At 43.1% G+C, this 25,486-nt stretch overlaps 2 protein-coding genes across 6 annotated transcripts in view; one reads left to right on the top strand and one right to left on the bottom strand.

Annotated features, from left to right (window-relative positions):
- Positions 1-5,398, top strand: part of CDC14B (cell division cycle 14B) — a 99,509-nt gene extending 94,111 nt beyond the window's left edge. For 3 of the 5 annotated variants that reach the window (XM_068552534.1, XM_068552531.1, XM_068552528.1), the window contains one exon: positions 2,015-5,398. In XM_068552534.1, the coding sequence (XP_068408635.1) occupies positions 2,015-2,051 (37 nt within the window). In that variant the 3' untranslated portion in view covers positions 2,052-5,398. The remainder of the gene's footprint in view (positions 1-2,014) is intronic. The other 2 variants (XM_068552533.1, XM_068552530.1) reach the window with 2 other exon arrangements.
- An 8,725-nt stretch (positions 5,399-14,123) lies between these two features.
- Positions 14,124-25,486, bottom strand: part of HABP4 (hyaluronan binding protein 4) — a 35,514-nt gene continuing 24,151 nt past the window's right edge. The window contains exons 6-8 of the mRNA XM_068553351.1: positions 20,609-20,780; positions 17,348-17,533; positions 14,124-15,550 (exon numbers count right to left, since the gene is read on the bottom strand). Of these exons, the coding sequence (XP_068409452.1) occupies positions 15,494-15,550; positions 17,348-17,533; positions 20,609-20,780 (415 nt within the window). The 3' untranslated portion in view covers positions 14,124-15,493. The remainder of the gene's footprint in view (positions 15,551-17,347; positions 17,534-20,608; positions 20,781-25,486) is intronic.

Below are 25,486 nucleotides of genomic sequence, written 5' to 3'. Positions count from 1 at the left end.
ATTTGTCTCTTTTGATTTTTGACAGTTTACTGAGAGGCTTTACATCTTTGAAGAACTTTTCCACAAACATGGTAAAAGAGCAGTTATTTGGAGACTGAAAAAATAGGAGTGTTGGCATAAGTATTTGTTGTTGGGAAGAATTGCCACCATGTTTCTCTCATGGCAGGTGATTGATTATTCTCCCATGTATCCATTGAACATTAGCCACATCTAAGCTTAAATTGTGGGTGACAAGCTCTGCTCTGGCGCAGCTGTGGCAGTTCAGGCACGGAAACACTGGAGTGTCTGGTGGCGGATGGGGTGCTGAGAGGGGTCTGTGTAGCACCGTCCTCATCCCCTTCCTTAAGTCCAGAGAAGTAAATTAATGGGCTTCTACACCTCCCACTTCCTGTTAGAGCTAGAAACCCATTTTAATGTTTCTGTTTTAATCATTAATCCACTGAAGAACCAGCTAAATAGAATTGGCCCATTTTTCAGTGTTGTTGTATCAACTCTGAAGAGCTCCCTGAGAATGAGTCTCGAACATTTCATCATCGAGCCTCCGATTGAGAACCTGTAGCCACCTCATTTGATGTCATTCAATTCGGTTCATGTTTTTACACTGCTCACCCACTGAGTGCATGTTTCTGTAAGCTTATGCTGTTTCTTTGGGGCAGTCTTTTGTTTCTTTTTTTAAAAAATTGTAACTTCATTTGTTTCCTAAGAAAACTGTCATGTATAAGTGCCTTTTTTATTCCAAGTTGCATCATTGGGAACCATCACTTTCTGCTCCACCTGCCAAACCAAACCAATGTTCATTGCTTTGGGGTATTTTGTACCTAATTATTCATAGTTTGGAGGAAGATAAATGCTCAGGCTCTTTCTTCAGCCTCTGAAACCATGAGTCTCTTCACAAGCCCTTCAGTTGGCGTAACTACATTTAGGACTTTGGCTTTTTAAGTCTTCTCATTTGTGACGTTTGCCATCATCATACCTGTCACTGCTTCTTGTTCCTTAGAGTCTCAGATCTCAGTGTCTGTTCCATCACCTCTGGGCTTTAATTCTTTGTCATTGCCATTATGTTTAAAAACTATATCACTGTAGAAGCCCCAGAATGTTGTACCTAAGTACTCTTTTATGCTGGTTACCTCTGTTCTTTTAAAATATTAATCTCCCTTTGAAATTTCAGATATTTTCCCTCTTGGCTCCACCAACTAACCTGGACCTTTATACTCAGTACTCTATTGGGGGCTCGGAAAACTAAATGCTTGATTCAGCTGAGCTGCTCTGATAGAGCACCATTATCATCCTCCAAGTGAGGCTCACCTCCAGATTGGAATTGGTTTCTCTCTTTTCTTTTGCTTTAGTTGTTCTCTGAAAGTTGCTATTTAGTTGAAAGTTAAAGTGATCAGTTGGGGAAGGAAAGAAAGGAGGTAGGGTGAAGATCAATGTAGGTCAATTATTCACGAACAGAAAAGGGTCGGCGGCTGTCCCCTTGCAGCTGTGCAGCAGTGCGGAGCAAGGTGGGAGCAGGTGCGGGGTGCCTGCTGCGCTCTGCTAAACTGGAAACTGCTTGCTGTGCCCCAGCTTTTTCTGTGACCGACTTCTGGCTTTGGAAATAATCAAGTAACACTTCTTTATCTTTTCGTTCTTTCCACTTTTCCCACAGCCTGATTCCTCAGAGGGGAAGAAGGAAAAGGAATGCTTTGCAACAAATGCCCTTAATGGCATTATGGTACTCTCATTGCTCGGCTGCTTTTGCCCTCCCTTCTTTTTTTATTGTTTTTTTTTATTGTTTTTTAATTTTTTGCAGAACTGAACCTTTTTCTGCTCTGCCTCTTCTCTCCTGTTTGTCTTTACTTTACGGTTGATATTGTACTGTCTTTTCCAAAGTATCTGTCATTAAAGAATTATACAAAGTGTACACTTTTTAGCATGTCAATATTTTTATTATGTTGCCTTCCTTGTCTTTGATAACTACATATGGGACACTTAAAAGCCTTCATGGTAAAATCCTTTCTTTTTTCCCCTGTAGTCCCTCCATTTCAAGGACTAAAACAGTCTTGCGTTAAGTAAAAACCTGTGACCAGAACTGAAGGAAGACTCTAGGAACAGAAAACTACAACAGGACTTTAGCACGATTTATTTGGAAACAAAACAGAGTTGCAAAAGCCTTAGCTGCTTTCCACCTAAGAAGTTCATTCAGTGAAGAAAATGTCCACTGGAACTTAAATAACTACATGAGTTTGGGTACAAGTGAATGACTTGAAGAGGGCCCAACTCTCCTTCTATAGAAATGTCTTTAACAAAAAAAGCTGTTGTAAATTAGTCTCAGGTGTAAATATCAAAGCCCTCTGTTATCAGGAGAGCTGACTAGTCTGTGTGGTGCACGTGTGTCCCTGTGATGGCAATCATTTTAGCTGCTGGCCTTCAGAAGAATTGAGGGTCTGATGGAGGTTTTTTACTTATTTATTTGCTGTTCACCCTGTGTCAAAATTTATAAAGATAAAACAAGCATTACTGAAATGGTACTGTCTGTAATTTGATACTATTTGGTTTAATCATCTTCACTCTAGTATTTGTAATACTGTTGTAATGTTAACTCTGTTAAGTACCCAAGCTGCTTGTCTTCCACCAAAGAGTGCTTTATTAACAAGAATCTGTGAAAACCACATTTAAAGACTGTTGCATGTTGCGGTACTTTGGTAACCTAAAGCTTTCAAGAGAATGTTAATAGTAGCTTTAGAAGACTCAGGAGGAGAAACTGGCTTCAGAGTTGGAAGATGGTTGTAAGTCATTCCTTTGTCATTTCGAGACTGAAGAATGCCAAGGCTGCCCACTATTTGGTTGCCCAGTCATACAAATTAAAATCATATTTCCTTCCATGCAGGAAAAAACCCCACACTGCTGGTGTTTCCCCTGGAAACAGTGATCCCAAATAATGGTGACTTTTTAAAAAAGTTACTTTGTTAGGGTCTTTCTCTGTAGCATTGTGGATTTTTTTTGTTATGTGCATGACCTAAGGCCATTCACACACCCTTTGGTTTCAGTGACAGTTATTCGTATCTGGATTTCAGTTGTTTGTAAATAAGAAACTCACTGTTGCCTTTGGTTAGGGAATACAACTAATAACTCTTTGCAGAGTGCCTTCTCCCCTCAACCCCACAGAAACACAGCAGAGTCTGTAATGTAAAACAATCACAAAACAGAATTTATTTGCTGCTAAAAAAAAAAAAAAAAATGGGACCCAAAAGAAAAAAATATTTGTAATCATCTTGGTTACTTCCATAAGAAGTGAATGGTTTAGTTATTGTTAACCAGTGTTTGCCTGTCCTAGTTTGGAGAATGGGGAGATGATACCATATTAAAAAGGCAAAATGCCTTCACGTTATAAGATGAATGAATCAGGTCAGTAGGCAATTCCATTTTTAAAAAGCTGCCTTTTTAATACAAATATGAAGAATAAGGAATGGTTGGAATAAACAGATTAAAGTCTGTTAATGCAGAAAGTAATTAGAAGACGGTGGATCTATTTTGGTATTTACTCTCTTGGAGTAAATTGTAAGGTTGCCTAGTTTTGAGGGGAGATGGAAGATGCCATTGTTTTGGCCAAACAAGCAGCTCGTCCTCATTGGGCACCATGAGGGCCATGCCAGCTTTTAAGCATCGGGACTAGACCTCAGAAAAACAGTACTTTTCTATCCCTGGAAGTTCATAAATACAAAGACCTACTTACCTGAGGGAAGACAGCTCTTCATTAAGCTTTGAGTGGGAGGGGAAACCTTCTGTTTGCTGTGTTGGTCTGGGAGATGATACTAACTAAGTATTCAAGCTGTGCCCAGGCATTAAACACTGAATTCTCAGGGCAACTCTTCTTCCCTTTATACTTTTAAAGGCCATCTTCTACATAAATAATCCCGGTAGTTGTGAAAATCAAACTTCCATCTGAACCGTTCTTGCTGGTCAGAACAAGTAAATGTGCCGTCACCCTCACAGTGAATAAGCCACTTGGTGTCTCTGGGGCGTCAATGTACTTTTTGTTTTACGAATTGCCTTTTTGTGTGGCTGCTCAAGTTTCCAGCTAGAATTGCTGTCACTGTGGTTCTTTCTAAAAATCCTTGTATTTGACAGGTTCACTGAAATTAGTCATAGCAAACTAGTCATTTGTTAAAGAAGCATTCCTTGGAACACACAATTTGGGATAGTGCTTCAGATGGATTGTATAGCACAGTGTTAAATGTACTGGGGACATCTAGAATCTAGGAAGTCTCTGGATCTGATTGATGGAAAGTTCTTCCTGCTGTGAATAAAAGTAGACTCTTCCCCCGGCCCCCAACTGAAACTTTAACATACCCAAAAGAATCTTCTCAGATTCTCATTTTTAATTTGTTATAGAAGATCTTGTTGCTATGGAATATGAAACAGGGCATGTCAGATGGAGAGATTTCTTTAACTTCAGAGCCTTAAATAACTTTGAAAGTACACCAAGACAGTTTCCATTGGGATTAAAATTAGAAATGAATATTTTGAGTTGCCCTTGAAGCTTTCTGGGGACTCAAACCATCAAGAGTTAGGGACAGTCCAAAAGAAGGGTGTCTGCCAAACTGGGTACCTAGACATATAGACAGACTTCCATTATGTAATGCTACAGAAAAACTAGAAATCCCTCTAACCTGTCAGTGAAGAGGGATGGATCCTGAGCAGTGCCTCACTAAAACAAGCAGCCTTACTTGTCAAGATGTAGCTGCATCTAAGCGGCCCGCCACTCTTCTAGTCTCCAGAATTTTTCTGTTGTGAACTCTCGATCCTCTTAGCCTGTCCCCCACCCACTTCCTTCCCTGCCCTCCTCCGCCTCTCACAGGGGTGATTTCTACCTCTTGGGCCCCGACAAGATTGAAGGAGTCCCCAAGTGTTCTCATGAGGCGATGTGTCTCCCCTTGGGTGAACCGTTTGGACCATCGGGTGTTCTGGGCCGCGTCATGCCAAGAGCTCCGGGAGCCCTTCCCTTGCTTGACCAGTGGGCCTTGCGTTCCTTTGATGTTTGTCAGAAAGCGGCTGAGCTGCTTCTCTGCATACAGTTTTTAAAGTGATTATTGCATTTTGGAAAGCAGTGCTCATCACAACTTTAAAAACATATTTTAATTCTTTCATAGTTCTTTCCCACCGAAACTGTCCTTGTGTGGCTAGCTGCTGCTCTTCCTTTTCTCCTAAATCTGAGTATTCTCCATGTCACTAAGTGGAAATACTACAGATGTGTTTAATTGACTGGACAGTTCACCTAATCTGTGTAGGAAATTACCTCCTTAATTGCCCAGTAGAATTAACTGTCAGCAGATGTATTCATCTGATTATATTACTGCAGTTTTATATTAATGATTTGCAGACTTTTATCTAACCTGCACTCATGTATAGATTATTAAAACTTTTAAAATGTAACTGATTAATCAGTATTGGATCATTGTCTTGATTTTTTTTTAATTAAAATGTATATTTCTAATCATATTTTATAAAGCTGAGAGAACTGGTTGAATGAATGTCTATTTTCCTGAAGGTATTTTTAAGATAAAGCTTCATAATGGCATGTAAACTTTGCATATCTATATAGTTTGATACATATTGTCACATTTGTGTATTGTAACTGGTTTTATATGAAATGTTGAATAGTGGAAATTGTATAATTATAATCATGTAATTAAAAGTATTAACCAAAGAGCCTTTTGAGTTTTTTATTCACTTACCATTCTGAATCATGGTAGGCAGTGGTTAAAGTATCAAGTGGATGTAACCCTCTGTAGTATTAGTTTGCTAGGACTGCTATATACCAAAATACTGTGATCTGGGAGGCTTCAACAACAGAAATTAATTTTCTTACAGTTCTGGAGGCTGGAAATCCAAGATCAGGGTGTCAGCAGGGTTGGTTTCTTCTGATGCCTCTCTCCTTGGCCTTTTCTCTGTGCCCTGCAGTCCCTGGTGTCCCTCTGTCTGTCCTCCGTTTCTTATAATACGAGTCAGGTTGGATTAGGATCTATCCTAATGGCCTCATTTTAACGTAATTACCTCTTTAAAGGCAGTGTCCCCAGATACAGTTAGTTACATTCTGAGGTAGTGGTGGAAGGGCTCCAACTTAAGAATTTGGGGGTATACAGTTTTGTCCATAACATCTTCCCCAGGATAAGACAGTAAGCAAGTGAGGGGCCTCCTGCTAAGAACCCATTCACACACACCCACTAGCCAGCTCAGGCGTGCAAAGGTCGGACTTTTCTGGAAACTGTTAAGGATAAGACACAAGTAAGTCAGGCCCTTAGAGTCTTGTAGGTTATGTACACCTTAGCCCCTTCATTTTGCCTGCCAAGGTCAGGATTAAAGTGCTGAGTAAAGGGCAGGACCAGTGCTAGAGCACTTCACATCCCAATGTATAACCCAGGACGCCATCCGCAGTGTTAATTACCTGCCTTCCCTCTTGGTCTCTTGCAGGGCGGAATCCTAAAAGACCTGACTGCCTACACCATCATGCAGAGGTTGTGTCTAGGTTGTAGGAGTCTGTCCTGTTAAGGAGTGCTGTCCAGTTCCCCCAAGGAACTTAGCTTTGATTTGTGCTAGGATATGAGTTTTCAAAGTACAAAGCAAAGGGATCTGTCTTCTCACCCCTATCCAAACTCCTCCCGCACACCACTACTCGCAAAGAGCGATTTCCAGGCTCTGCAGCGTCTGCCTGCCCCTCCATGGTTTACCCTGAGACCCGTGCTGAATCGTGTGCCCTCCTGCTGACCCACTGGAGCTCAGTTGGCATGGGCCAAGCAACTCAAGGTACATGAGAGCTGTGAAAGGGGCAGGCTTGGCAGCAAGGCTCTGAGGCTTGCAAGGCTCTGGATGAAACCATAGGGCGTGTCTGTTTCTCGTGGGAGCAGCTGTGGCTTCCAGGACTGTGCAGTGTGGGCAACCAGCCTCTGAGACCCCGGCCCTGTAGATTCTTGGTCTCCTTCTCTGTTGTTGACCACTGTCCAGTCTTCATTTACCACGTGGACAATTTGCTAAATCCCTCTGCTTCTGTTCCTCAAGTAAAACGGGAATAAAGAGAATTCCCACCTTAACAGTTACAAGGAGAATTAAATGAGATAATACAGCATTTGGAAAGTGCTTAAAACAGCATTTGGCACACAGCTTTCAATAAATTTTTTCATACATTTAAGGTAATTTTCTCTAGATAATTAGGTAAAGACCAATTTTTTGATAGCAGATTATGGTCCCTCAGTATCCACTATTTTTGGTACCTGTAGCATAATTCCATGTAAGTATAATGGTGTAAGTTTTTAAAGAGGTCAGACTGTTTTGACTTCTGAGTCTCTTGAGAGTGGTTTCTTCAAGGCAGAGCGGGGGCATAGTTAAGTAGAAAAGGCCCCTTCATGAGGCCGCATGAGTTTATTTAAATAGCAAGTTGATAATGGAGAGAGCAATCAGCAATGTGCATTCTAAAATGAGCTCTGCCACTTATTCTGTGACCTTGGGGATCCTTTATCTGCCTCTTGGCCCTCCCTTTGTTCATCCGTAAAATTGGACTAGTAAATGCGTAGGGTTTGGATTAAAAGAGACCAAAGTACACGATGGTGGCATAGTATGGGGCCCAGTGCCAGCGTGGAGCATAAACATCCACCACTGCTTGCTTTTCCTCTGCCCGTGGGTCTTAAGTGCAGCTGTGGGTGCGTTGGAAAGCCGTGTAGCGGGAGGAATTCTCCACAGATGTGATTTTTACCTTCTCTGCAATATGCCATGACTTCAATAATCATTCTCTCCCCATTGTTGCCCATGTAGGCAGTTTCCAGCCTTTTACCTTTATACCACGGCTTGAATATTCTCATCTGTAAATTCTTCCTGGGTGGTGCTGCTTATTTTCTTGGGATAAATTCTTTAAAAAGGCATTTCTAGGTCAGGGATATGCAAAATTTTAAAGGTTTCGATGTACAGTGCATCGAAAAGGAGCTTGGTATAATTGTTTGGAACACGGATTCTGGACCCAGACTGGGTGTAAACCTTTGCTCTGCTGCTTGTTAGCTGTGTGATTTGGGCCAGAGTGACAATATCTAATATGGTTGTATGAGGATTAAATGATTTGATATTTGTCAATTACTTAGAACAAGCACCTGGTACATACTAAGAGCTATATATATTATGTTTAATTTAAAAATTAAAGTATTGCCTTAATGCTCTTCAAGCGGACTATGATACATACAGGTCTCTGTACTCCCTCCGTCCCCCATCAGCAGCTGTTGTGACACTGCTGAGCTGGTTAATTAACGGGAGGACACTGGCCCTAGTGCCGTGGGTCATGGTCACCATCACTCCCTGCTATATATAGTCCTATCTTTTAGCTGCCCCATTATTAAGATTTGGGGCATTTTGTCTTCTAAGTGGTTGGCATAATATGCCCCTATGTTATATATAGTCTCACCATTTTCTCAGCTTATTGGAGGAGCACGTGGGCTCTGGGAAACCCTTTCCCAGGTTCCTCTCCAGATAACCCCAGCTCCCTCAATGGGGAAGCTGGCCCAGTCCATGTGGAATGGAGATCCTTCTGCGCTGCCCCTGAAGCATGTCTGGTCTCCTTGCCTTGTCTCTAACTGTGTCTCATTTCTTTGCTAGCAAGTCTGCATGGCTTTGACATGCTTCTGGATGACGGGTGCTCTATCCACACTGAGGTGCCCAGGTAAGGAGGCCTCCTGCGGGCCGGGAGCCTGGCCTTGGCCCCTCTGATTCTTACAATGGCCAAATATCATAGGTTAAGTGAGGAGAGGCTTTGGGTGGGAATAGAAAGAGTGGGGGAGGTAGTGAGGTTTGTGCGTCGTTTTACTTGGAGAAAGACAGTGGTTTCTCTTCATCGTGGGTTTGCTTCCCTATGTAAAGCAAGATGATTTTTCAGGCAGACAGTTCTTCCTTGTGTAGGACTCCACAGAGAATGCAGCCAGTCTGGCATTCCTTGCAAACCTACCCCCCACCAACCTACTAAATGCCAGTCATGTCCCAGCTGTTGAGTAATCCAACTTCCCCTGCCCACCACCACCACCATAGTTTCAGCCACCTTCGGGAGGCGGTGCTGCCTCCAGTTGGGAACTGCTGATTAGGTTCACAGTTTTACTTGTGATGTCACAGAAACAGTAGCAGATGCTCTTGGGAAGTGAATATTGTTCTCCTTCCTTGTTCTGTTCTGGCCCAAGCCCCAGCTGGCAGAGGAAGGGGTCGGAGAAAAGGTTTCATTTATATAGGAGGCAGCAGAGGCTAATCCTGGGTATAAGGCTCATGAGTATTCATGAGACTGGGGGACCCTGAGATTTTAGGCGGGGCCTTCCTGCCTGGCCCTGGCTTATCAATGTAGCAGCCATGAGGAGGTTGCCCATCCTGTTGTCTCCATCCCTGTGAGGGGTCTGTTGTGACAGCTGGACAACACACGGGGTACCATAGGCAGACCAGTGATTGGCATGTCCTTAAGTGGCAGTTGAGTGTTCACTCAACATTGGCAGGACAGGAGTGAGGGCAGGGAGCATGATGGCTGGTGGCCACCCTAGCTCACTCCTGCTGTTCAGAGCCGTTCTCTCTGGCCAGCCCCAGATTTGCCTTGCGGTTAACCGGGGAGTTTAGAGGATGAACCTTGGGGTCTTTTCTCCAGCCAGCAATATTAAACTAGTCCTTGCCATATCCAGTAACCCCCTAAGACAGGTTCTGGTGTTGTAAGTACAACTCTGTCTGTCTCCCACCTTTTCCAGCGATGGTTGGATGTCCTGGGCTGTAACCTTGCTAGACCGACTTTTAATCTGGCTCGGGATCCGCGGGGACTAGATCTCCAGAGGTTTCTCCTGGACACCACAGCGCTCACCATCAGAGATTTTTCTCGAGGTGCTTAAACTGCTTAAACCTGTTTCCTCAGGCCCATGCCTCAGGTTCACAGCAAAGGAGTTTTTGCCTCGTTCTTCCACTGGGTATGGAGATTTCAGCCCAAAGCCAGAGCTGGCACTTCCTGTAGGTGACCTGGGGGGATGACTGGGTCGGGGACATGACCAGGCTGGCACCCTCTGTGGTAGTGGTGCAATCCCAAGTCCAAGTCGACAGCATTCCTTGACCTTTCTTACATTAGAGGTCCTTGTGACTATCTGATGGGAGTTGGTCCCTCTTGCCCCCCCAAAAGCAAAATTTTGAAGACTTCATAGACAGGCCCTCCATGGCATCACAGCATCCAGAGGTGCTGTTCACACAGGTGCAGTGTGAAGGGTGCCCCCTAGAGGTGTGCCATGAAGGAGCCTATTCACCAGTCATCCCAAGGCACCCTTCTGGGCCTTCAGGATCCTCGGTGAAAACCCCTGAAGGATGTCTTTCCACCCTGGTCACAGGACCCTGGGTTGCCACTTCCTTCACTGGGCCACCTGGGCTCTGCCTTTCTCCTGCTTCCTTTCTACCCACCGTCCTTTCCCTCTTACTGAACACTTCTCTGGCGTCCCCACTCACTTCCACTCTCACTTTCCCTCACCACCAGAACACGTAGGTTCTGATCCTTTTGCATTGCCAAGAATGTAGGACTCACCTCACGTACTTTAAGTTTTCCTCCCTGTTGCTCTAATGCTGCTCCTATCTGAGCGGGTGGGTGAAGTGCAGACCAGAGCCACCAGCACAGTTATGCGGGTGGTTCATCAAGGTGAGTGAGGTCCCCTGGGGCTGGGCAGTGCACACCTCTCTGGAGGTATCCTCGATGCCTCTGGCAGGGTGGCTGTTCTCGAGAAAATGGTTTTCCTATTTTCTGAGTACATTTGAGAACTCTCAGAGCGCCCTGAGGGACTTATGTGTAAGTTGATGCCACTCCATTCTCATGACAGGCGTTTCTCAACTTCTCATAAATGACTGTGCTCCCAAGTCAGTCTTCCGAAATGGGGCCACATTTTGCAAAGAAACAAGGCAGCTGGTGCCCTCCCCACACTAGGGGGCCAATTTTGCCCGTGGTAAAGTTGTGATGGGTTAGAGAACCTTTGTGGTTTGGTTGGGGAAAGTCCTATTGCCTTGGAGTCATGGGAAACCTATGGCCAAGGAAAAGGCTTTCCCAGAGCAGCAGGAGATGGGCAGAGGCCGCCGGGGCCAGCGGAGGCCCCTGGAGTGCTTCGGACCTCAGGCTCCATGAGGCCCCTGGGAGAGCCAAGCTTCTGCTCCTGTCTCCACCAGCGCCTTGCTGGCAGCCTTGAACCTAGTCTCGTGGCCTCTCAAGTCTTGGCATCTCCACTTGTGCAGGAGACCTAATAAAGCTTTCTAAGAGCACTTCAAATGTTTTCAGGAGAACGTGTCACAGTGTGGCATTGCCCTGAGCACCACCTCACCACAGGGGGTGGCTAAGCACGGCAGCACACAGCCCCATGTGGTCCTTCGGGCCCCCACAGAAGTACATGTGTCCTCTGGCCTTTCCCTCTCTCTTAGCAGCTTTGCCAGAGGGACTAACCAATTAACTGGAAATTTCAGGAGTGTGTAGAAAGAACACAGCTTGGGGACCGAATCTTCTATCTGCTTCATCTTCTCACCCCATCCCTGCCCAAATACTAGCTAGGGAGCAAGGAAGACAGATGTCCCTTCCTGTTCCCTGACTGAAAAGTGATGAGACAATTACAAGACAGCACACAGCAGTTACTCAAGAAATGCTTGTTTCCTCCAGTTACCCAGGTTCCGCAAAAAGGGTGGAGGGGGATCCTTCAGACTTAAAGGACATTCAGGTAAAGGGCAGAACCGTATTGTTAGGGGTGCGTCCTTGGGCAGTGCTTCCTCTAAGTCAGGAGAGTGGCTACTTTCAGAAGGAGGGGAGGCTGTGATGGGCATGGTCGCGTGGACAGGCTTCTGGGGGAGTTGGCTCCTTGACTTAGGTGGTGGTTACAAAAAGGTTTTTGCACTTTTATCCGTGTTGTGTTTTACGATAAAGGTTTCTTTATTTTCTGCTTTTTTCCTTCCTCATTCTCCTTACTACATAAATACAGAGAGCCAGGCAGAGCCTTACACTTGGGACACGTTGTCGGCAGTGGTGCCGGCAACCCAAGTACCTGACTTCAGGCCGATGTCGGGAGCATGTGGCGGTGAGGAGGGCGGGACCCTGGAAGGTGTTCACAGAGTGTGATACCCGTGGAGGCTGAGGATGGCAGCAGCAGCAGCCATGAAAGGAAAGTGGGCAGATTTTTTCTCAAAGTGAAGCCCTGCTTGTCCCGCTGGGTCATGCTCTGCTGAGAGGGAGGGCAGCGTAGCTGTCTCCTGAATAGCTTAGAAGATGGCAGTTGTTTTTACTTTGAGGGCTGGCCTTTCCCAGCCTCTGAGACCCGGGTCCTGCTGCTCCACAGGCCTTGCCAACACCACACATGGTGTGGTTCCGAAGGACAAACAATGCCTTCACCTGTGAAACACCTATGCCCTGGGCTGGCATGGAGGAGCGAGGGAAGAGAGAAGGAAAGGACCTCAACTGGAGACCAGCACTAGAAGACGGGGTGCTTGCTGCGGCCTCTCTGGTTCTGAGGAGGCTGCCTTGCACGGGATGAAAAGGTCAAATGCTTATCAGTAACATTAGGCTAAGGATGTACTTTTCAAAGTAGCCTGGCCAGACGTTCAAACCATCCATTGCAAGGTTCCCAGCCAGGAGCAGCTTCTGCAGCGAGTCCGCCTCTTCCCAGACCCTGTCAGCTGTGTGCCTTTAGGTTTTCATCCAGTCGAAGCAGGGTACCAAAACCTGTCAGGGGTCACACCTCCTCCTATTGGTGAGGCTGCCCCCCTCTGCAGGTCCTGGGACCAGCTCAGCTTCAGGAGCCCCGGCAGTGAGCGCCCGTATCAGAAGGGATCCAAGTCAGGCTCGGGGCTGGCACACCTGCCCTTGGAATTCAAACATGCTTGATGGGCTTCCCTGGTGGCGCAGTGGTTGAGAACCTGCCTGCTAATGCAGGAGACACGGGTTCGAGCCCTGGTCTGGGGAGATCCCACATGCCACGGAGCAACTGGGCCCGTGAGCCACAATTACTGAGCCTGCGCGTCTGGAGCCTGTGCTCCGCAACAAGAGAGGCCGCGATAGTGGGAGGTCCGCGCACCGCGATGAAGAGTGGCCCCCGCTTGCCGCAACTAGAAAGAAAAGCCCTCGCACAGAAACGAAGACCCAACACAGCCATAAGTAAATAAATAAATTAATTAAAAAAAAAAATACATGCTTGACCTCCCACTTTCCAAGAGAGTCTGTTAGGCTCACAAGTTTTCTTTAATGGGGTTAATTTGCTTAGTATTAAGGTTACCAGCCAGAAGCGTGTCCTGCCTCACAACAACACGTCTACACCCAAGCACCTCAAAGGAGTCTCGCAAGGCACTGTCATGTGGAAGGCTCTGCCTTGTATATAGGTCCGAATACACAATCCTGCCTCCTGAGTTTCCCTACAGCACATCATGGATTTCCCCTGCCCTTTGCTTCTGCTCTGTCTTCTCTGGGGCCGGACTGTGGACAACCACATGACAAAAGCCTGACATTCATCTGCCCCACCAAATTGGCAAGAGGTAGTCCTGGTGAGCAAATGAAGACCTCGAGCAGGCTCAGAAACCGTCCCCTATTCCCCCAAACTTAGTTTCTGACCACAAGACCCGAGACTGCTCCGTGGTACGGGAATCCTCAACGTGTTTGGGAAGGATGCAGTGTTTGCAAATACATGAAATCCAGCACAATGGGCTTTTCAATTGTTATTCACAACACTAAAGGGAATTTTCTTGAGAAGGATCTCTGTTTTGCCAATCTTCAAAGCCAGGGCAAGGCAAAATGACTTAACGTGACAGCCCAAGCCTGATGAGTAGTGACACATCTTCACGCTGCACCAGCGGGTTATCATGGCTGAACATGACATTCACTCTCACAAGACTTCTCAGGTCAGGTACTCACGTTCACTGTGTCTTTTCCGGGGAGAGGGAATAAAATGACTACCTTAGTACTCAGATTAATAACAAGAATCCCAAAGTAGGCTGTCAACCACAGGGAAGGTCCTTAACTGGCTTAACGTGGCCAAGGGTTCAGCGCTGATTATTCAACAAAATATGAAATGACTCTTTCCACTGTGGCCTGTTCCCACATTCTTCTCTCTTGCCCTGGGTGTCACCAAAAGGATTCAGCTCTCTATACACAAAGGAGGGAATACCAACCTTTATTTACACTTGGGTTCAAGTTCAGAACTGCCATCTTAGTATAGCAAGGCAAAAAAAAGCACAGATCCTGAGACCAAGGTTCAGATTCCCACATAAGCATATTAACTGTGTGACAACCAGCAAATGTTACCCAGTTTCTTCAGTAAAGTGGGAAGAGTGTCACCCCAGCTTCCAGCGGCTGTTACAGCTGCCTCTGCCCCGGCTGCCACCCTGGGCACCACCCTGCAGGCAGCTGGGCTGAGAGAACATGGGCCTCCAGGTCTCAGCCCTGCTGGTTAGGGTGGGACTCAGGGAGTTACTGAACCTCTGAGGAAGCCCCTAACCCCAAAATTCTCCAAAGGCAAGAAATAGGAACTCGAACTGGTGCAAGGGCCAAGTGAGAAAAACTAAACATAGGTGTTCAATAAATATTAGTTATTTGTAAGTCTTGCCCAGGACAGGGACAGAAGGCCTTTGTCACAGGTGTTGAATTCTGACACTAGCTCTGAGGGAGAAAAGCATGTGGTGTTAAGTTGCAATACTCTTGCCTGCACCCCTTTTCATTTGATTGGTGGGTTAAATAACATTATTTAAAAAATCATTTACTTAATACTCATCCTAAAAACCACCCAAACACTAAATATGCACATTTATACTAAGCATGTGTGTGTATGTGTGTGTACATACACGCAGAAACCACGAGGTAGTTTAGATCACCATGAAAAAATCAATACTTTCCCTAATTCTCTGCCACAGAGTGGGAACCAGTGACTGCACGATAGCTACTTAAAATTATTGGTTAAATGAAAACCAAAAAATTCCAGGAGAATATAACATTTACAAGTAAATGGCAAATACAACTGTATTTTAATTTCTTGGTCTCGGAAAACTAGGCTGTGACCGCTTTAAATTAATGGTCCAAGTTATATGTATTTCCTTTAATACCGAAGGACGTAGCCTTCCGGTATCTATACAACTTACTAAGTAGTCTCAGTAGATTCCATTTTACAACTTGCTTTACTCTCCATGCTTTTGTGGAAGATTCAATACAATCTCTATGTACATATTTTAAACATTATTTCTGAACTACATTTCGAATTCCTTAAATAAAAAAATAATCACCATTCTCCACCTTCTTGGGAAAGTGCCAGACTAACCCCTGACCAGAACTGCTGCTCTCTAGCATCTGGAGAAATCCCTATTCCTACACCACCCCCAGGCCAAAAAAGTGCAATGAATTCAAACTACATGGGAAAAAGCAACATCTATTGTTCTTAGAGTCTGACTCTTTCCCCCACAGCGAGAAAAGTCTCTTTATAGGTATGCCAGTGCTGTTTTAAGTTGCCAGGGAAATAGGGCTCTCTCAAGCCAGAGCAGGAAAATCTTCAGGGTCATCTGGGTTTGGAGCAACGTCTTGTGTCTGAAAAAGAAAAGTTTTGAAACCAACTGTCACTTCACCCATTCCCACTTGGGTGCAGAGCTATGTGAAACATGGTGCCCACTCTCCCTTAGGGGAGGAGCTAATGGGGTAGGGGTAGCGGCCCAAACATTGAGGGAGAGAGGGTCCCAGTGGGAAGAGAAGAGTGGCAGGGTCACCCTAAGTGAGGCCCTGCTCTGAGCGGCAGCCAAGTACTGCACAGACCCCGAAGAGGGGACATGGAAGGGTGCCTCTCCCTCCTCTGACCCGCTCCCATCCCTGTTGCAGAATGGCTGGCCACCCCCGGCCCTCCCTCCCACAGATCCTGACTGAGTGACCCTTTTTGTATCTGGAGCTTCCTCCATCCAATAAATATGATGGAATGTTTGCTACCTGGAGATATAAGGATGATTAAAGACAGTCCTGCCCTCGGGGAGCTCACAAAGTTGGGGGAGAAACATCCCGGTAACTTCAGTAACAGGTGGCCTGGGAATGGGGGCCCACAGTCAGGGAATCCAATGCAATTTGGTGGCAAAGTACACATCACAGTCAAGTAATGTTTTCTAGAAGAGAAGGTTCTCCCAGAGATAAGCCTCAATGAATGAGCAAAAGGAACAGGATCCCGAAACAATGCGACTGTGAAGGCTGTTAGGAGCTGGAAGAGCCCAGGTGGGCAGCAGGTTCGAGGCACCAGATCACCACACTGCACACGAAGTGCCGCGGTGGCAGAGCTCTGCTGCTGGAAAGGATTGGATGTATATTTTCTGTTCCCAGAATAGTTCCTTTTTCCAACATGGCCTCAAATGTACCCAGAAAAAACACTGTTGTATTTTTGCTCTTGTTTCAGTATAACAAACTAGTTTCTCCTCCCAGGGGCTGCTCCCTGGAGTAAGGGAATCAGGCAGCAAAAGGAACATTTCCAAGACCAGCCACAGAGAAGGGGCTGCTCCTGCTCCACCGTCACAAGGACTGCGCGGCGGCCTGTGCTGGCCACCGGGCCTTGTGCCCAGCTCCCACTAAACAGGTATTTGTTCAGAAAACATTTACAAAGCACCTACTACAGCTTACATTGTGCTAGGCACTGGGGAAACCATCATGTCCCCTGGAGACAGCAGACACTGATCAACAACTGCACCAGCGAGAATACAATTACAAATGCAGATGGTGCTTCAAAGAAAATAAGGACTCGGACCTGGTCTGGAAGACTCCTCTGAGGAAGGGAGGTTGGAGGATCTATTCTAGGCAAACAGGCAAAGGGGTGGGAGAAGGGCCAGCAGGTGCAAAGGCCCCGTGGGGTAAGGAACATGCTTGTCTGTTCTAGAAGTAGAGCAGCGTTGGCTGAAGAGTGGGGAAGAATGGTTTGAAGCGAAAAGGTGGCCTTGAAGCTGTAGGAAGGATTTTGTCTACCCTGAAAGCATCAGGGCACAGGGCAGATGATCAGACCATGGCAAGCCACCATCAGTTGATCTAATTCAATCCCAAGCCTGGGGATCTTATCTGATGCAGACGCGTGAATTTTTCTCCAGCTCTGAACGTGCATTCATGGCAGACATCGGACTTCCCTGGAGACCCTGGAGGCCAGGGCTACACAATGGTCTGTATCCAACTGATGTCCATCATGCTGACATGACCGCTCCAAACACTCCAACATCAGACCCACACTAGACAGAGGGGGAAGAACCTCCTCTATCTAGATGAGGCAGAACCTGATGATCTTCCAAAATTAGACTATGTAGGCCCAGGGCATCTTCATCCTCTCACTTCAGAAAACCATCCAGGGTTTAGAATATAAACACTTACCACCACTTCTGCTCTGGGTCCACAGTTTTCTGCCCTTCTGATCCTTCCCCGGCCTCCCCGGGTGCCACCTCTGGCTCCACGCCCGGGACGAGGGAGGTTACCAAAATTAATCTCCAGCTGGGATGTGATGTCATTGGCCGCTTTCCGGAAAACGTGGGCATCATCCTCGTAGTCATCCTTTACCAACTGAAACACAGTTACAGCATCAAACACAGGACGTACACACGGCCGTCTCCATGGACACTCACTGGGCCGGGCTTCTCTGGCCAGGGAAAGGTGACGCTACTGCTCTGCTTCCAGCCAGGTGGGTTCTGCACATTTTTGCAGCCACACGTTCTCATACTCACAGTCCTTTCTTCTGAACTGGAGTACAGTTGACTTACAATGCTGTGTTAGTTTCTGCTGTAACAGCAAAGTCAGTCAGCTATACATATACATATATCCACTATTTTTTCGACTCTGTTCCCATATGGGTCATCACAGAGTATCGAACAGAGTTCCCTGTGCTACAGGGTGGGTTCTTATTAGTCGTCCATTTTATATCTAGTAGAGTCTCACAGTCTTAATTCAAACATTTTTGACCTTCCCGTTACTTCAAGTGAGACCAAATTTCTATCAGTTTAGTAGGTTAAGATGTAAGATTTGACAGGACTAACAGTAATCATTTAAATGTTTTATATCTAAGTGTATTTTGCTGAGATTGAAAACTTTTAGTTTCTGCCTTTTGTTTTATTTCTTCACAAATGCTACTTCGATAAATAAGGAAAATCACCTTCCTAGAATAGAGCGTGTTGGAGAAACTTCTTTCAACATGGGTGCTGGCTGTACAAATACCGTATGTTAAAAACTGGATGATATACAATAAACAACTCTGACTCAAAATATATGGAAAGGGTAGAACAACAGTACGATTTATCTGAGGGTTGCTACCAAGGCTGCATAAAGAACTCAAGCTGCTTTTGAAGAACTGCTCTAGTTCAACTTCTTTGAGAAAGTACACTTTATTGTGAGAGGTCAAATAAGTTCTACCTCTTGTTAAAAGAACACTGTATTAAATAAATCTCCTTCAAATTTGATTTGGCTTCAATTCCTAACAATGAATGACACAAAGAACAACTCTCACTTTTAAGTAAAATATAAACCTACAGAAAATATGCCAGTGATAGTAGATGAGAATCTCCGAAGTGCTGTAAGGTTAAACATCCCTACAGCTTGTCCAGCAAATGGAATCAAATTTCCCTGAGCACATCAATCCCTTTTGGCCATATGTTCATTTCAGGTTTCACGTTTAACACTTGTGTCCCCTTCAAAGTTTCAGATTAAAATAAAGCAAAGGCCTTAGATACATGGGCTCTCAAAGCTAAAAAGATGAAGGAAAGAACAATTCAGGAACAATGGCACTCTGGCAACAAGATAAACACAAAAAATATAAGAGGCAAAATGATAACTACGGCCTGGTTTAGAAAACAATTGGCTGTCAGTGTGCCTCAGCAGAGACACGGCGGCCTTCCCAGTAAGAAGCTTGCAATGGAAGCAGAGTGAGCGAATAGTCAGGCCAAGGTGCTTTAAGGTCCCAGCTCTCTTCACAGGCTACTGTTTGGTCTGAACTTTGCAAAGAACAGCGCTCCATGCAAACAAGAGGTGTTATTCTAGTGCTTTTGTCTCTTAGGGTACTCAGAACAAACTAAGTGACGCCAATCACTTCCGGGACTAGTGATTTGGCTTCTGTTGCCTTAAGAAAAATTCCTGGCTAAAATCGTCAATGCCATAAGATTAACAAGTACCAAAGATGTGTGCTTTACTGAGACTAAGCTCGATGACTCAGCAGCTAACACAGTTGCTTCAAAGATTCCAGGAGACCTCTCTCTGGAGCCAGGGAGGATGAATCTGGTGTGGATTAAGGAAGAGCAGCTTCTATTTTTACCTAACATGTCAGCTGCACATTTCAAATCCTGACAGCACAACTGTTTTAGGCAAAGCTTTATTTACAGTGCCCCAGAACAAAAAAGAAGAAAATGGATAGGAAAAAAAACACAACCCAACTAGCTGATGGACTTGTAAAAAGGCCTCACTCGTATGTGTACAAAAAGCCATTTCTAGTGGAACAGCTAAAAACTTACTAGACTCCAAGAGCTGGGACTGACTGAAACAGGAGTTAGGAGGGGATCCTGTATCATAAATGACCCCCTAGGGAAAATATTCATTCAAAGAATATAACTAACCAAAGTGTAAATGGGAACACAGACAAATCTACATAGTACAAAACCTCTGAGTTTCAAATGGAAAATCAACGAATATCCAGCAGACAGGAAGGGTGCTCACTACCGTCATCGACACAGAGACTGGTATCAAAATAAATAGCTGTGACTGAATGATACAAACTCTAAATTTTAAAATTAGAATGCTTCAGTGTACCCTTCCTTAAGTCCAGCAGCTTTAAACAGAATGTGATTAAATAACTCTCTGACCAGCCTTATCAATATCTGCTGGAAGATATTTTCAAAGCTGAAGCCGCCAATGAAGAGCTGAACATAAACCTTGTAAAATCAGGACCACAAAAGACAGAGGAACGCACAAGCATTTCCAGCAGGATAGCTGGCCACAGCAGCAGTGCCTGACTGTGCTGCCAGGTGCTTCAGGGCTCCTCTGGTGAGTTTCTGCAGAGGGAGCAAAGCTGCTACAATAACACAAAAAAGGCTTCACCCAACCCTGACCAGTTAAAAATGATCAACTAGTTCCAACTAAACGCTCTTATTAAGAATTAGAACTGTGAAAAAAAAAAAACACTGAATCACTTTGCTATACACCTGAAACTAACAAAATATTGTAAATCAACTATACTTAAAAAAAAAAAAAAGAATTAGAACTGAAGGTAATCTAATCACGAAAATGCAGAGTAGTTATCCTCTGAAATGGATTCAGGAAACATTCTGTACCTCTCTTCTGACGCAAAATTGAAATGCAGCTAAAACATACAGCATGTGCACAGTCTTTGCACAGTTCTGGAGGGAGCAGAAAGTGCACTGTCACTATAACTGCTTTGGATTAAGTATTAATGGGTCAATTCTTTTTCAATTTTTTTTCTTAATAAACAATAAAAATACAGTAAAATTAGGCACACGTAATCTCTGATTACTCTTAGGTTGAAACTAGAATGTCAACTACTAATGTTCCATTTTTAAAATAGAAGTGGAAAAGCCCATTTCATTTCCAATAAGGTAACAGTGAAGATTACCTCTAGATACAAAACATCATGCTTACATCATCTCTATATTTAGACTTGTGTATCACCACTGCTTTGGAAGGGACAGTGGACTCAGGTTTCCGGATGTTAAATTCAGGCTTTGGTCTGGTCTGTTCTTGAAGATTTTTCCACTCATCTAGGGTCATCTCTTGAACTTGAGTTTCTTCTTCTACCTCCAACTCAGGAACTCTATAAGGAAGTATAATCATAAAGAATAATTTCTTGATAGGTCTGAAATGTCTACTTTCTCAAACAGAAAGTCATAACCATTAGCTTAACGTACTTTCATGGTTCTGTATCTTAAATTTAAATAAGGTAAGAAAATCTTTGAACCATAAGCTTCCTTATTTTATTTTCATCATTTTATGCCACCATTGCCAACTGAAGGTACTTCCTGTCTGTGTTCAAAGCAGTCTTTGAAAAATGGGAGCATCACCATCTCAATGACAATATTACACTTCATCACCAGGCACTCCCTTCCCCTATGACATTACACACAAAATGAGATAGGTAATTATAGAAACAAATGGGAGAAGTAACTGAGACAAAACACATATATAAGGAAACCATGAACAGAGGTTATAAACAATGGGTCACAAATACATACTTTTGTAAATATCCTCCTTAAATTCATGAATTCTTAAAACAGAAGACAGACATATAGAACAATGGAATAGAATTCAGAGTCCAGAAATAAGCCCTCACATTTATGAGCAATTAATTTTTTTTGATCAGTGTGCCAAAGACCATTCTTTTGCACTTGGATATTTAGTTTTCCCAGCCCCGTTTGTTGAAAAGACTGTTCTTTCTCCTTTGAATTAAGTTGGACTTCTCACACCATAAATGTAAGAGCTAAAAGTATAAAACTCTTAGAAGAAAACAGAGGCATAAACCTTGGATTAGGCAATGGTTTCTTACATATGACATCAAAAGCACAAGCAACAAAAGAAAAAGTAAATAAACTGGACATCACCAAAATTGAAAATTTTTGTGCTGCAAAAGGACACCATCAAGAAAGTGAAAAGCGGGGCTTCCCTGGTGGCGCAGTGGTTAAGAATCCACCTGCCAATACAGGGGACACGGGTTCGAGCCCTGGTCCGGGAGGATCCCACATGCCGCGGAGCAACTAAGCCCGTGCGCCACAACTACCGAGCCTGTGTTCTAGAGCCCGTGAGCCACAACTACTGAGGCTGCGTGCCACAGATACTGAGGCCCGCGCGCCTAGAGCCCAGGCTCCGCGACAAGCCACCGCAGCGAGAAGCCCATGCACCATTAACTGAAACTAAAGCCTGCACACAGCAACAAAGACCCAACGCAGCCATAAATAAATAAATAAATAAATAAATTTATTAAAAAAAAAAAAAAAGAAAGTGAAAAGACAACTCATAGAATGGGAGAAAATATTTGCAAATCATATATATATCTAACAAGAGACTTAGATCTAGAATACATAAAGGACTCATAACTCAAAAAAATAAATGATGCAACTAAAAAATGTGCATTTGTCAAAACAATGAATGTACACTTATTTTTGTACATTTCACAATAAATAAATTTTATATCAGTTTAGGTGGTGGGTATAGGTGTTCATTGTAAAATTCTTTAAACTTTGCTGTGTTTGAAATTTTTCATAATAAAATGTTGGAAAAATACTAACATTAAAACATATCCCAAACATACATTGTCAAAAATATAAAAAGACAGTAAATTTTGTAATGCCAAATACTGGAAACAACCCAAAATCATCTGGAGAGGAATTTGGTGGAAAAATTATGGATATCAAACATGAATATTAAGCAGCTAAAAAGGAATGAGAAATACATGAATTGCTATGGAGCACCTCCTGGATATACTGATGAAAAAGCAAGGTGGTATGTATGTTACCATTCACCTAAGAAATAAGGAGACATACAAATATATATACACATAGGTTTTTAAAAAAAAAATCATAATATAAACCAGGGAAAGAACAGGGATAGCAGCTATTTGGAAAATATCATGTTTTAACAGATTATACTTTGGAAACATTTAAATATTTTACATAATTATAAAACAGATTTAAATTAAAATTCAATCTCTAAAATTTGGAAGCAAAATTAATCAAATTAGCCTAATTGTTTATCAAGTTGGTGATGAAAGCATCAGAAAAAAGCTATTTAAAGTGCCTTTAAATCCAAATTTATAATTATTCATCTCTCTGTATATAACTTTTTAATAATCATATTACTGGAGGTAGTGTTGGTAATGTTATTTGTTACTGTCGTGTGTGCAGCAAATGAGTAATAGTATGATGTTATTGACAACTGGGATTTTCAGCATGGAAGAAAAAGAGAAACAAACTTAAGAAAGTTTAGCTAAAAATTTTGTACTCCTAAATTTCAAATGGAAATATTGAACGAACTCATAATATATTTTAGCTTAAAAACGTGTGTGTGTGTGTGTGTGTGTGTGTATTCCTCAGCTCTGTCCACTTAAATGTCCTAGAAACAGTTAAGAACCTAGTAGCAGTAAGTAACCCTAGTGCCTAGACTATGGTCTCTAAATACCATATTATATATTTTTTTAATTTATTTTATTGAAGTACAGTTGATTTATACTGTACAGCAAAGTGATTCAGTTATACATAGATATACATTCTTTTTCATATTCTTTTCCATTATGGTTTATTACAGGATATTGAGTAGAGTTCCCTGTGCTATACAACAGTAGGACCTTGTTGTTTATCCGTTCTATGTAAAATAGTTTGTATCTGCTAATCCCAAACTCCCAATCCATCCTTCCCCAACACCCACTCCCCCTTGGCAACCACAAGTCTGTTCTCTATGTCTGTGAGTCTGTTTCTGTTTCGTAGATAAGTTTATTTATGTCATATTTTAGATTCCACATATAAGTGATATCATATGGTTCTAAATACCATATTCTATTAAAGGACTCTGGCTCCCTGGAAAAATGACTCAGTATGAGGGGTGAAGTATAGATGATGAGTCTGAAACATGTCTTACCAGAAAGCAAGGAAGCTATCAAAGACCACTGAATGTGTGTCAAAAGGATCAAGAATCAACTTGAAGAGGCTCCCTTCAGTCAAAAAATGGATCAGTTTAAGCACCAATAAGCATAAAAACTCAGTGGATTGAAACACATCAGATATGTTTAAATCTCTAAGTTCACAATGACACTTAAAAAAAGTCACTGGCACCTTTGAAGGATATGAGGGAACCAGCTCATTATTCTGAAAATGAGTAAATTAAAAGTAAAACATGCCTTTTATGCATCCTTCATTTCCTAAACAAACTTACACTCAGTGTAATCAACTAGTTCTAGGTAAGCTTTTCTTTACAGACCATCCCAGCTACTTAACTGAAGAAAGAATGATAGAATTAGACTATCACTAATTTGCAGCCCTAATGAATTAATGGATAAAGGCAATGATAATCAGCAGCCTTCCATAACCTACGAAACAATCTTGCCAAAAAGTTGAACCTGAATTTAATCAAACCTCTGCCTCTCATTATTAATATTCAGGAAATTTTTTAAAAAATATGAAGAACAGAGAAACATGTTGGACTACTCTACAATGCCATGCTGGGACTGGCTTGCACCAAGTCATAACAGCCAATTGTTAAATTTTCAGGAATTTTGCGAGTTGGCTGTGAAATACAGTTGTTAAAAATTAAATTATAGAAACGCATAATTAACAATGTTAAAACAAAGGTAATAAATCCTCACAACTCATTGTTCCCTAATTATTTCACTACATTTTGCCTTTTCCTATGCCCTTGAAGTTACTTATCTCTATTTTATGTGTAGAGTGGAAATACTACACAACGATGTACTACTGCACATCTTTTCCCCACTCTGTGTTCAATGATGTTGCTTTGGTAGTTTTAAATCAGCCATGGTAGCAATATTTACACCACAGAAACTAGCAAGTGCAACAGATCCAGGCTTTTTCATCCCAGAGAACCAGATGTTAAATATTTACCAGCACACCACTGCTTACAGGGATGCAATCAATACAATTCTGACTCTGAGAAACTATTTGGACAAATGACCCAGCTTTTTCAACAAATAAATTGCAAGGGAAAAAAAAAGAGAAGACACATAGACTAAAAGCGACTTAAGGGTAATCCAGATAGTTTGATATTGGCAGACCAATGGAACAGACTGTAGAGAAATAGGCCCACACATACATGGGTGATTGATTTTCAAATAATGCTTTTCAGTATGCTGGAATAACTAGATACGCATATGCAAAAAAAAGGAGGGAACGTCTATCCATACCTCACATTGTATATAAAAGTCAACTCAAAATGGACCAAATGTTAATTTTTAAAAATGGATCACAGACCTAAATATAAAACCCCAAATTATAAAACTTATAGGAGAAAACATTTGTGGTATTAGGTTAGGAAAAGATTTCATACCAAAATCATGATCAATGAAAGAACTGATAAATTGAACTTCCTCAAAATTAAAAACTTCTGCTCTTCAAAAGACACTGTCAAGAGGGGACTTCCTGGGTGGTCCAGGGGGTAAGACTCCACGCTCCCAATGGAGGGGGCACGGGTTTGACCCCTGGTCGGGGAACTAGATCCAGCATGCAAGCTGCAACTAAGAAGCCCGCAGGCTGCAACTAAAGATCCCACATGCTGCAATGAAGATCCCATGTGCCGCAACTAAGACCTGGCACAGCCAAAATAAATAAATAAATATTAAAAAAAAAAAAAGAAAATGGGTGGTCATCATTTAAAAAAAAAAAATGACACTGTCAAGAGAATAAAAAATCAGGCCACAGATCTGGAGAAAATATTTGCAAATCATGTATCTGATAGAGGACTTGAATCCAGAATATATGAAGAACTCTCAGAACTCAGTAATAAGAAAACAAACCAATT

This window comes from Eschrichtius robustus, chromosome 10 (genome assembly GCF_028021215.1).
Source record: "Eschrichtius robustus isolate mEscRob2 chromosome 10, mEscRob2.pri, whole genome shotgun sequence".
Classification (NCBI taxonomy): domain Eukaryota; kingdom Metazoa; phylum Chordata; class Mammalia; order Artiodactyla; family Eschrichtiidae; genus Eschrichtius; species Eschrichtius robustus.
This window is presented reverse-complemented; position numbering and strand designations above follow the sequence as displayed.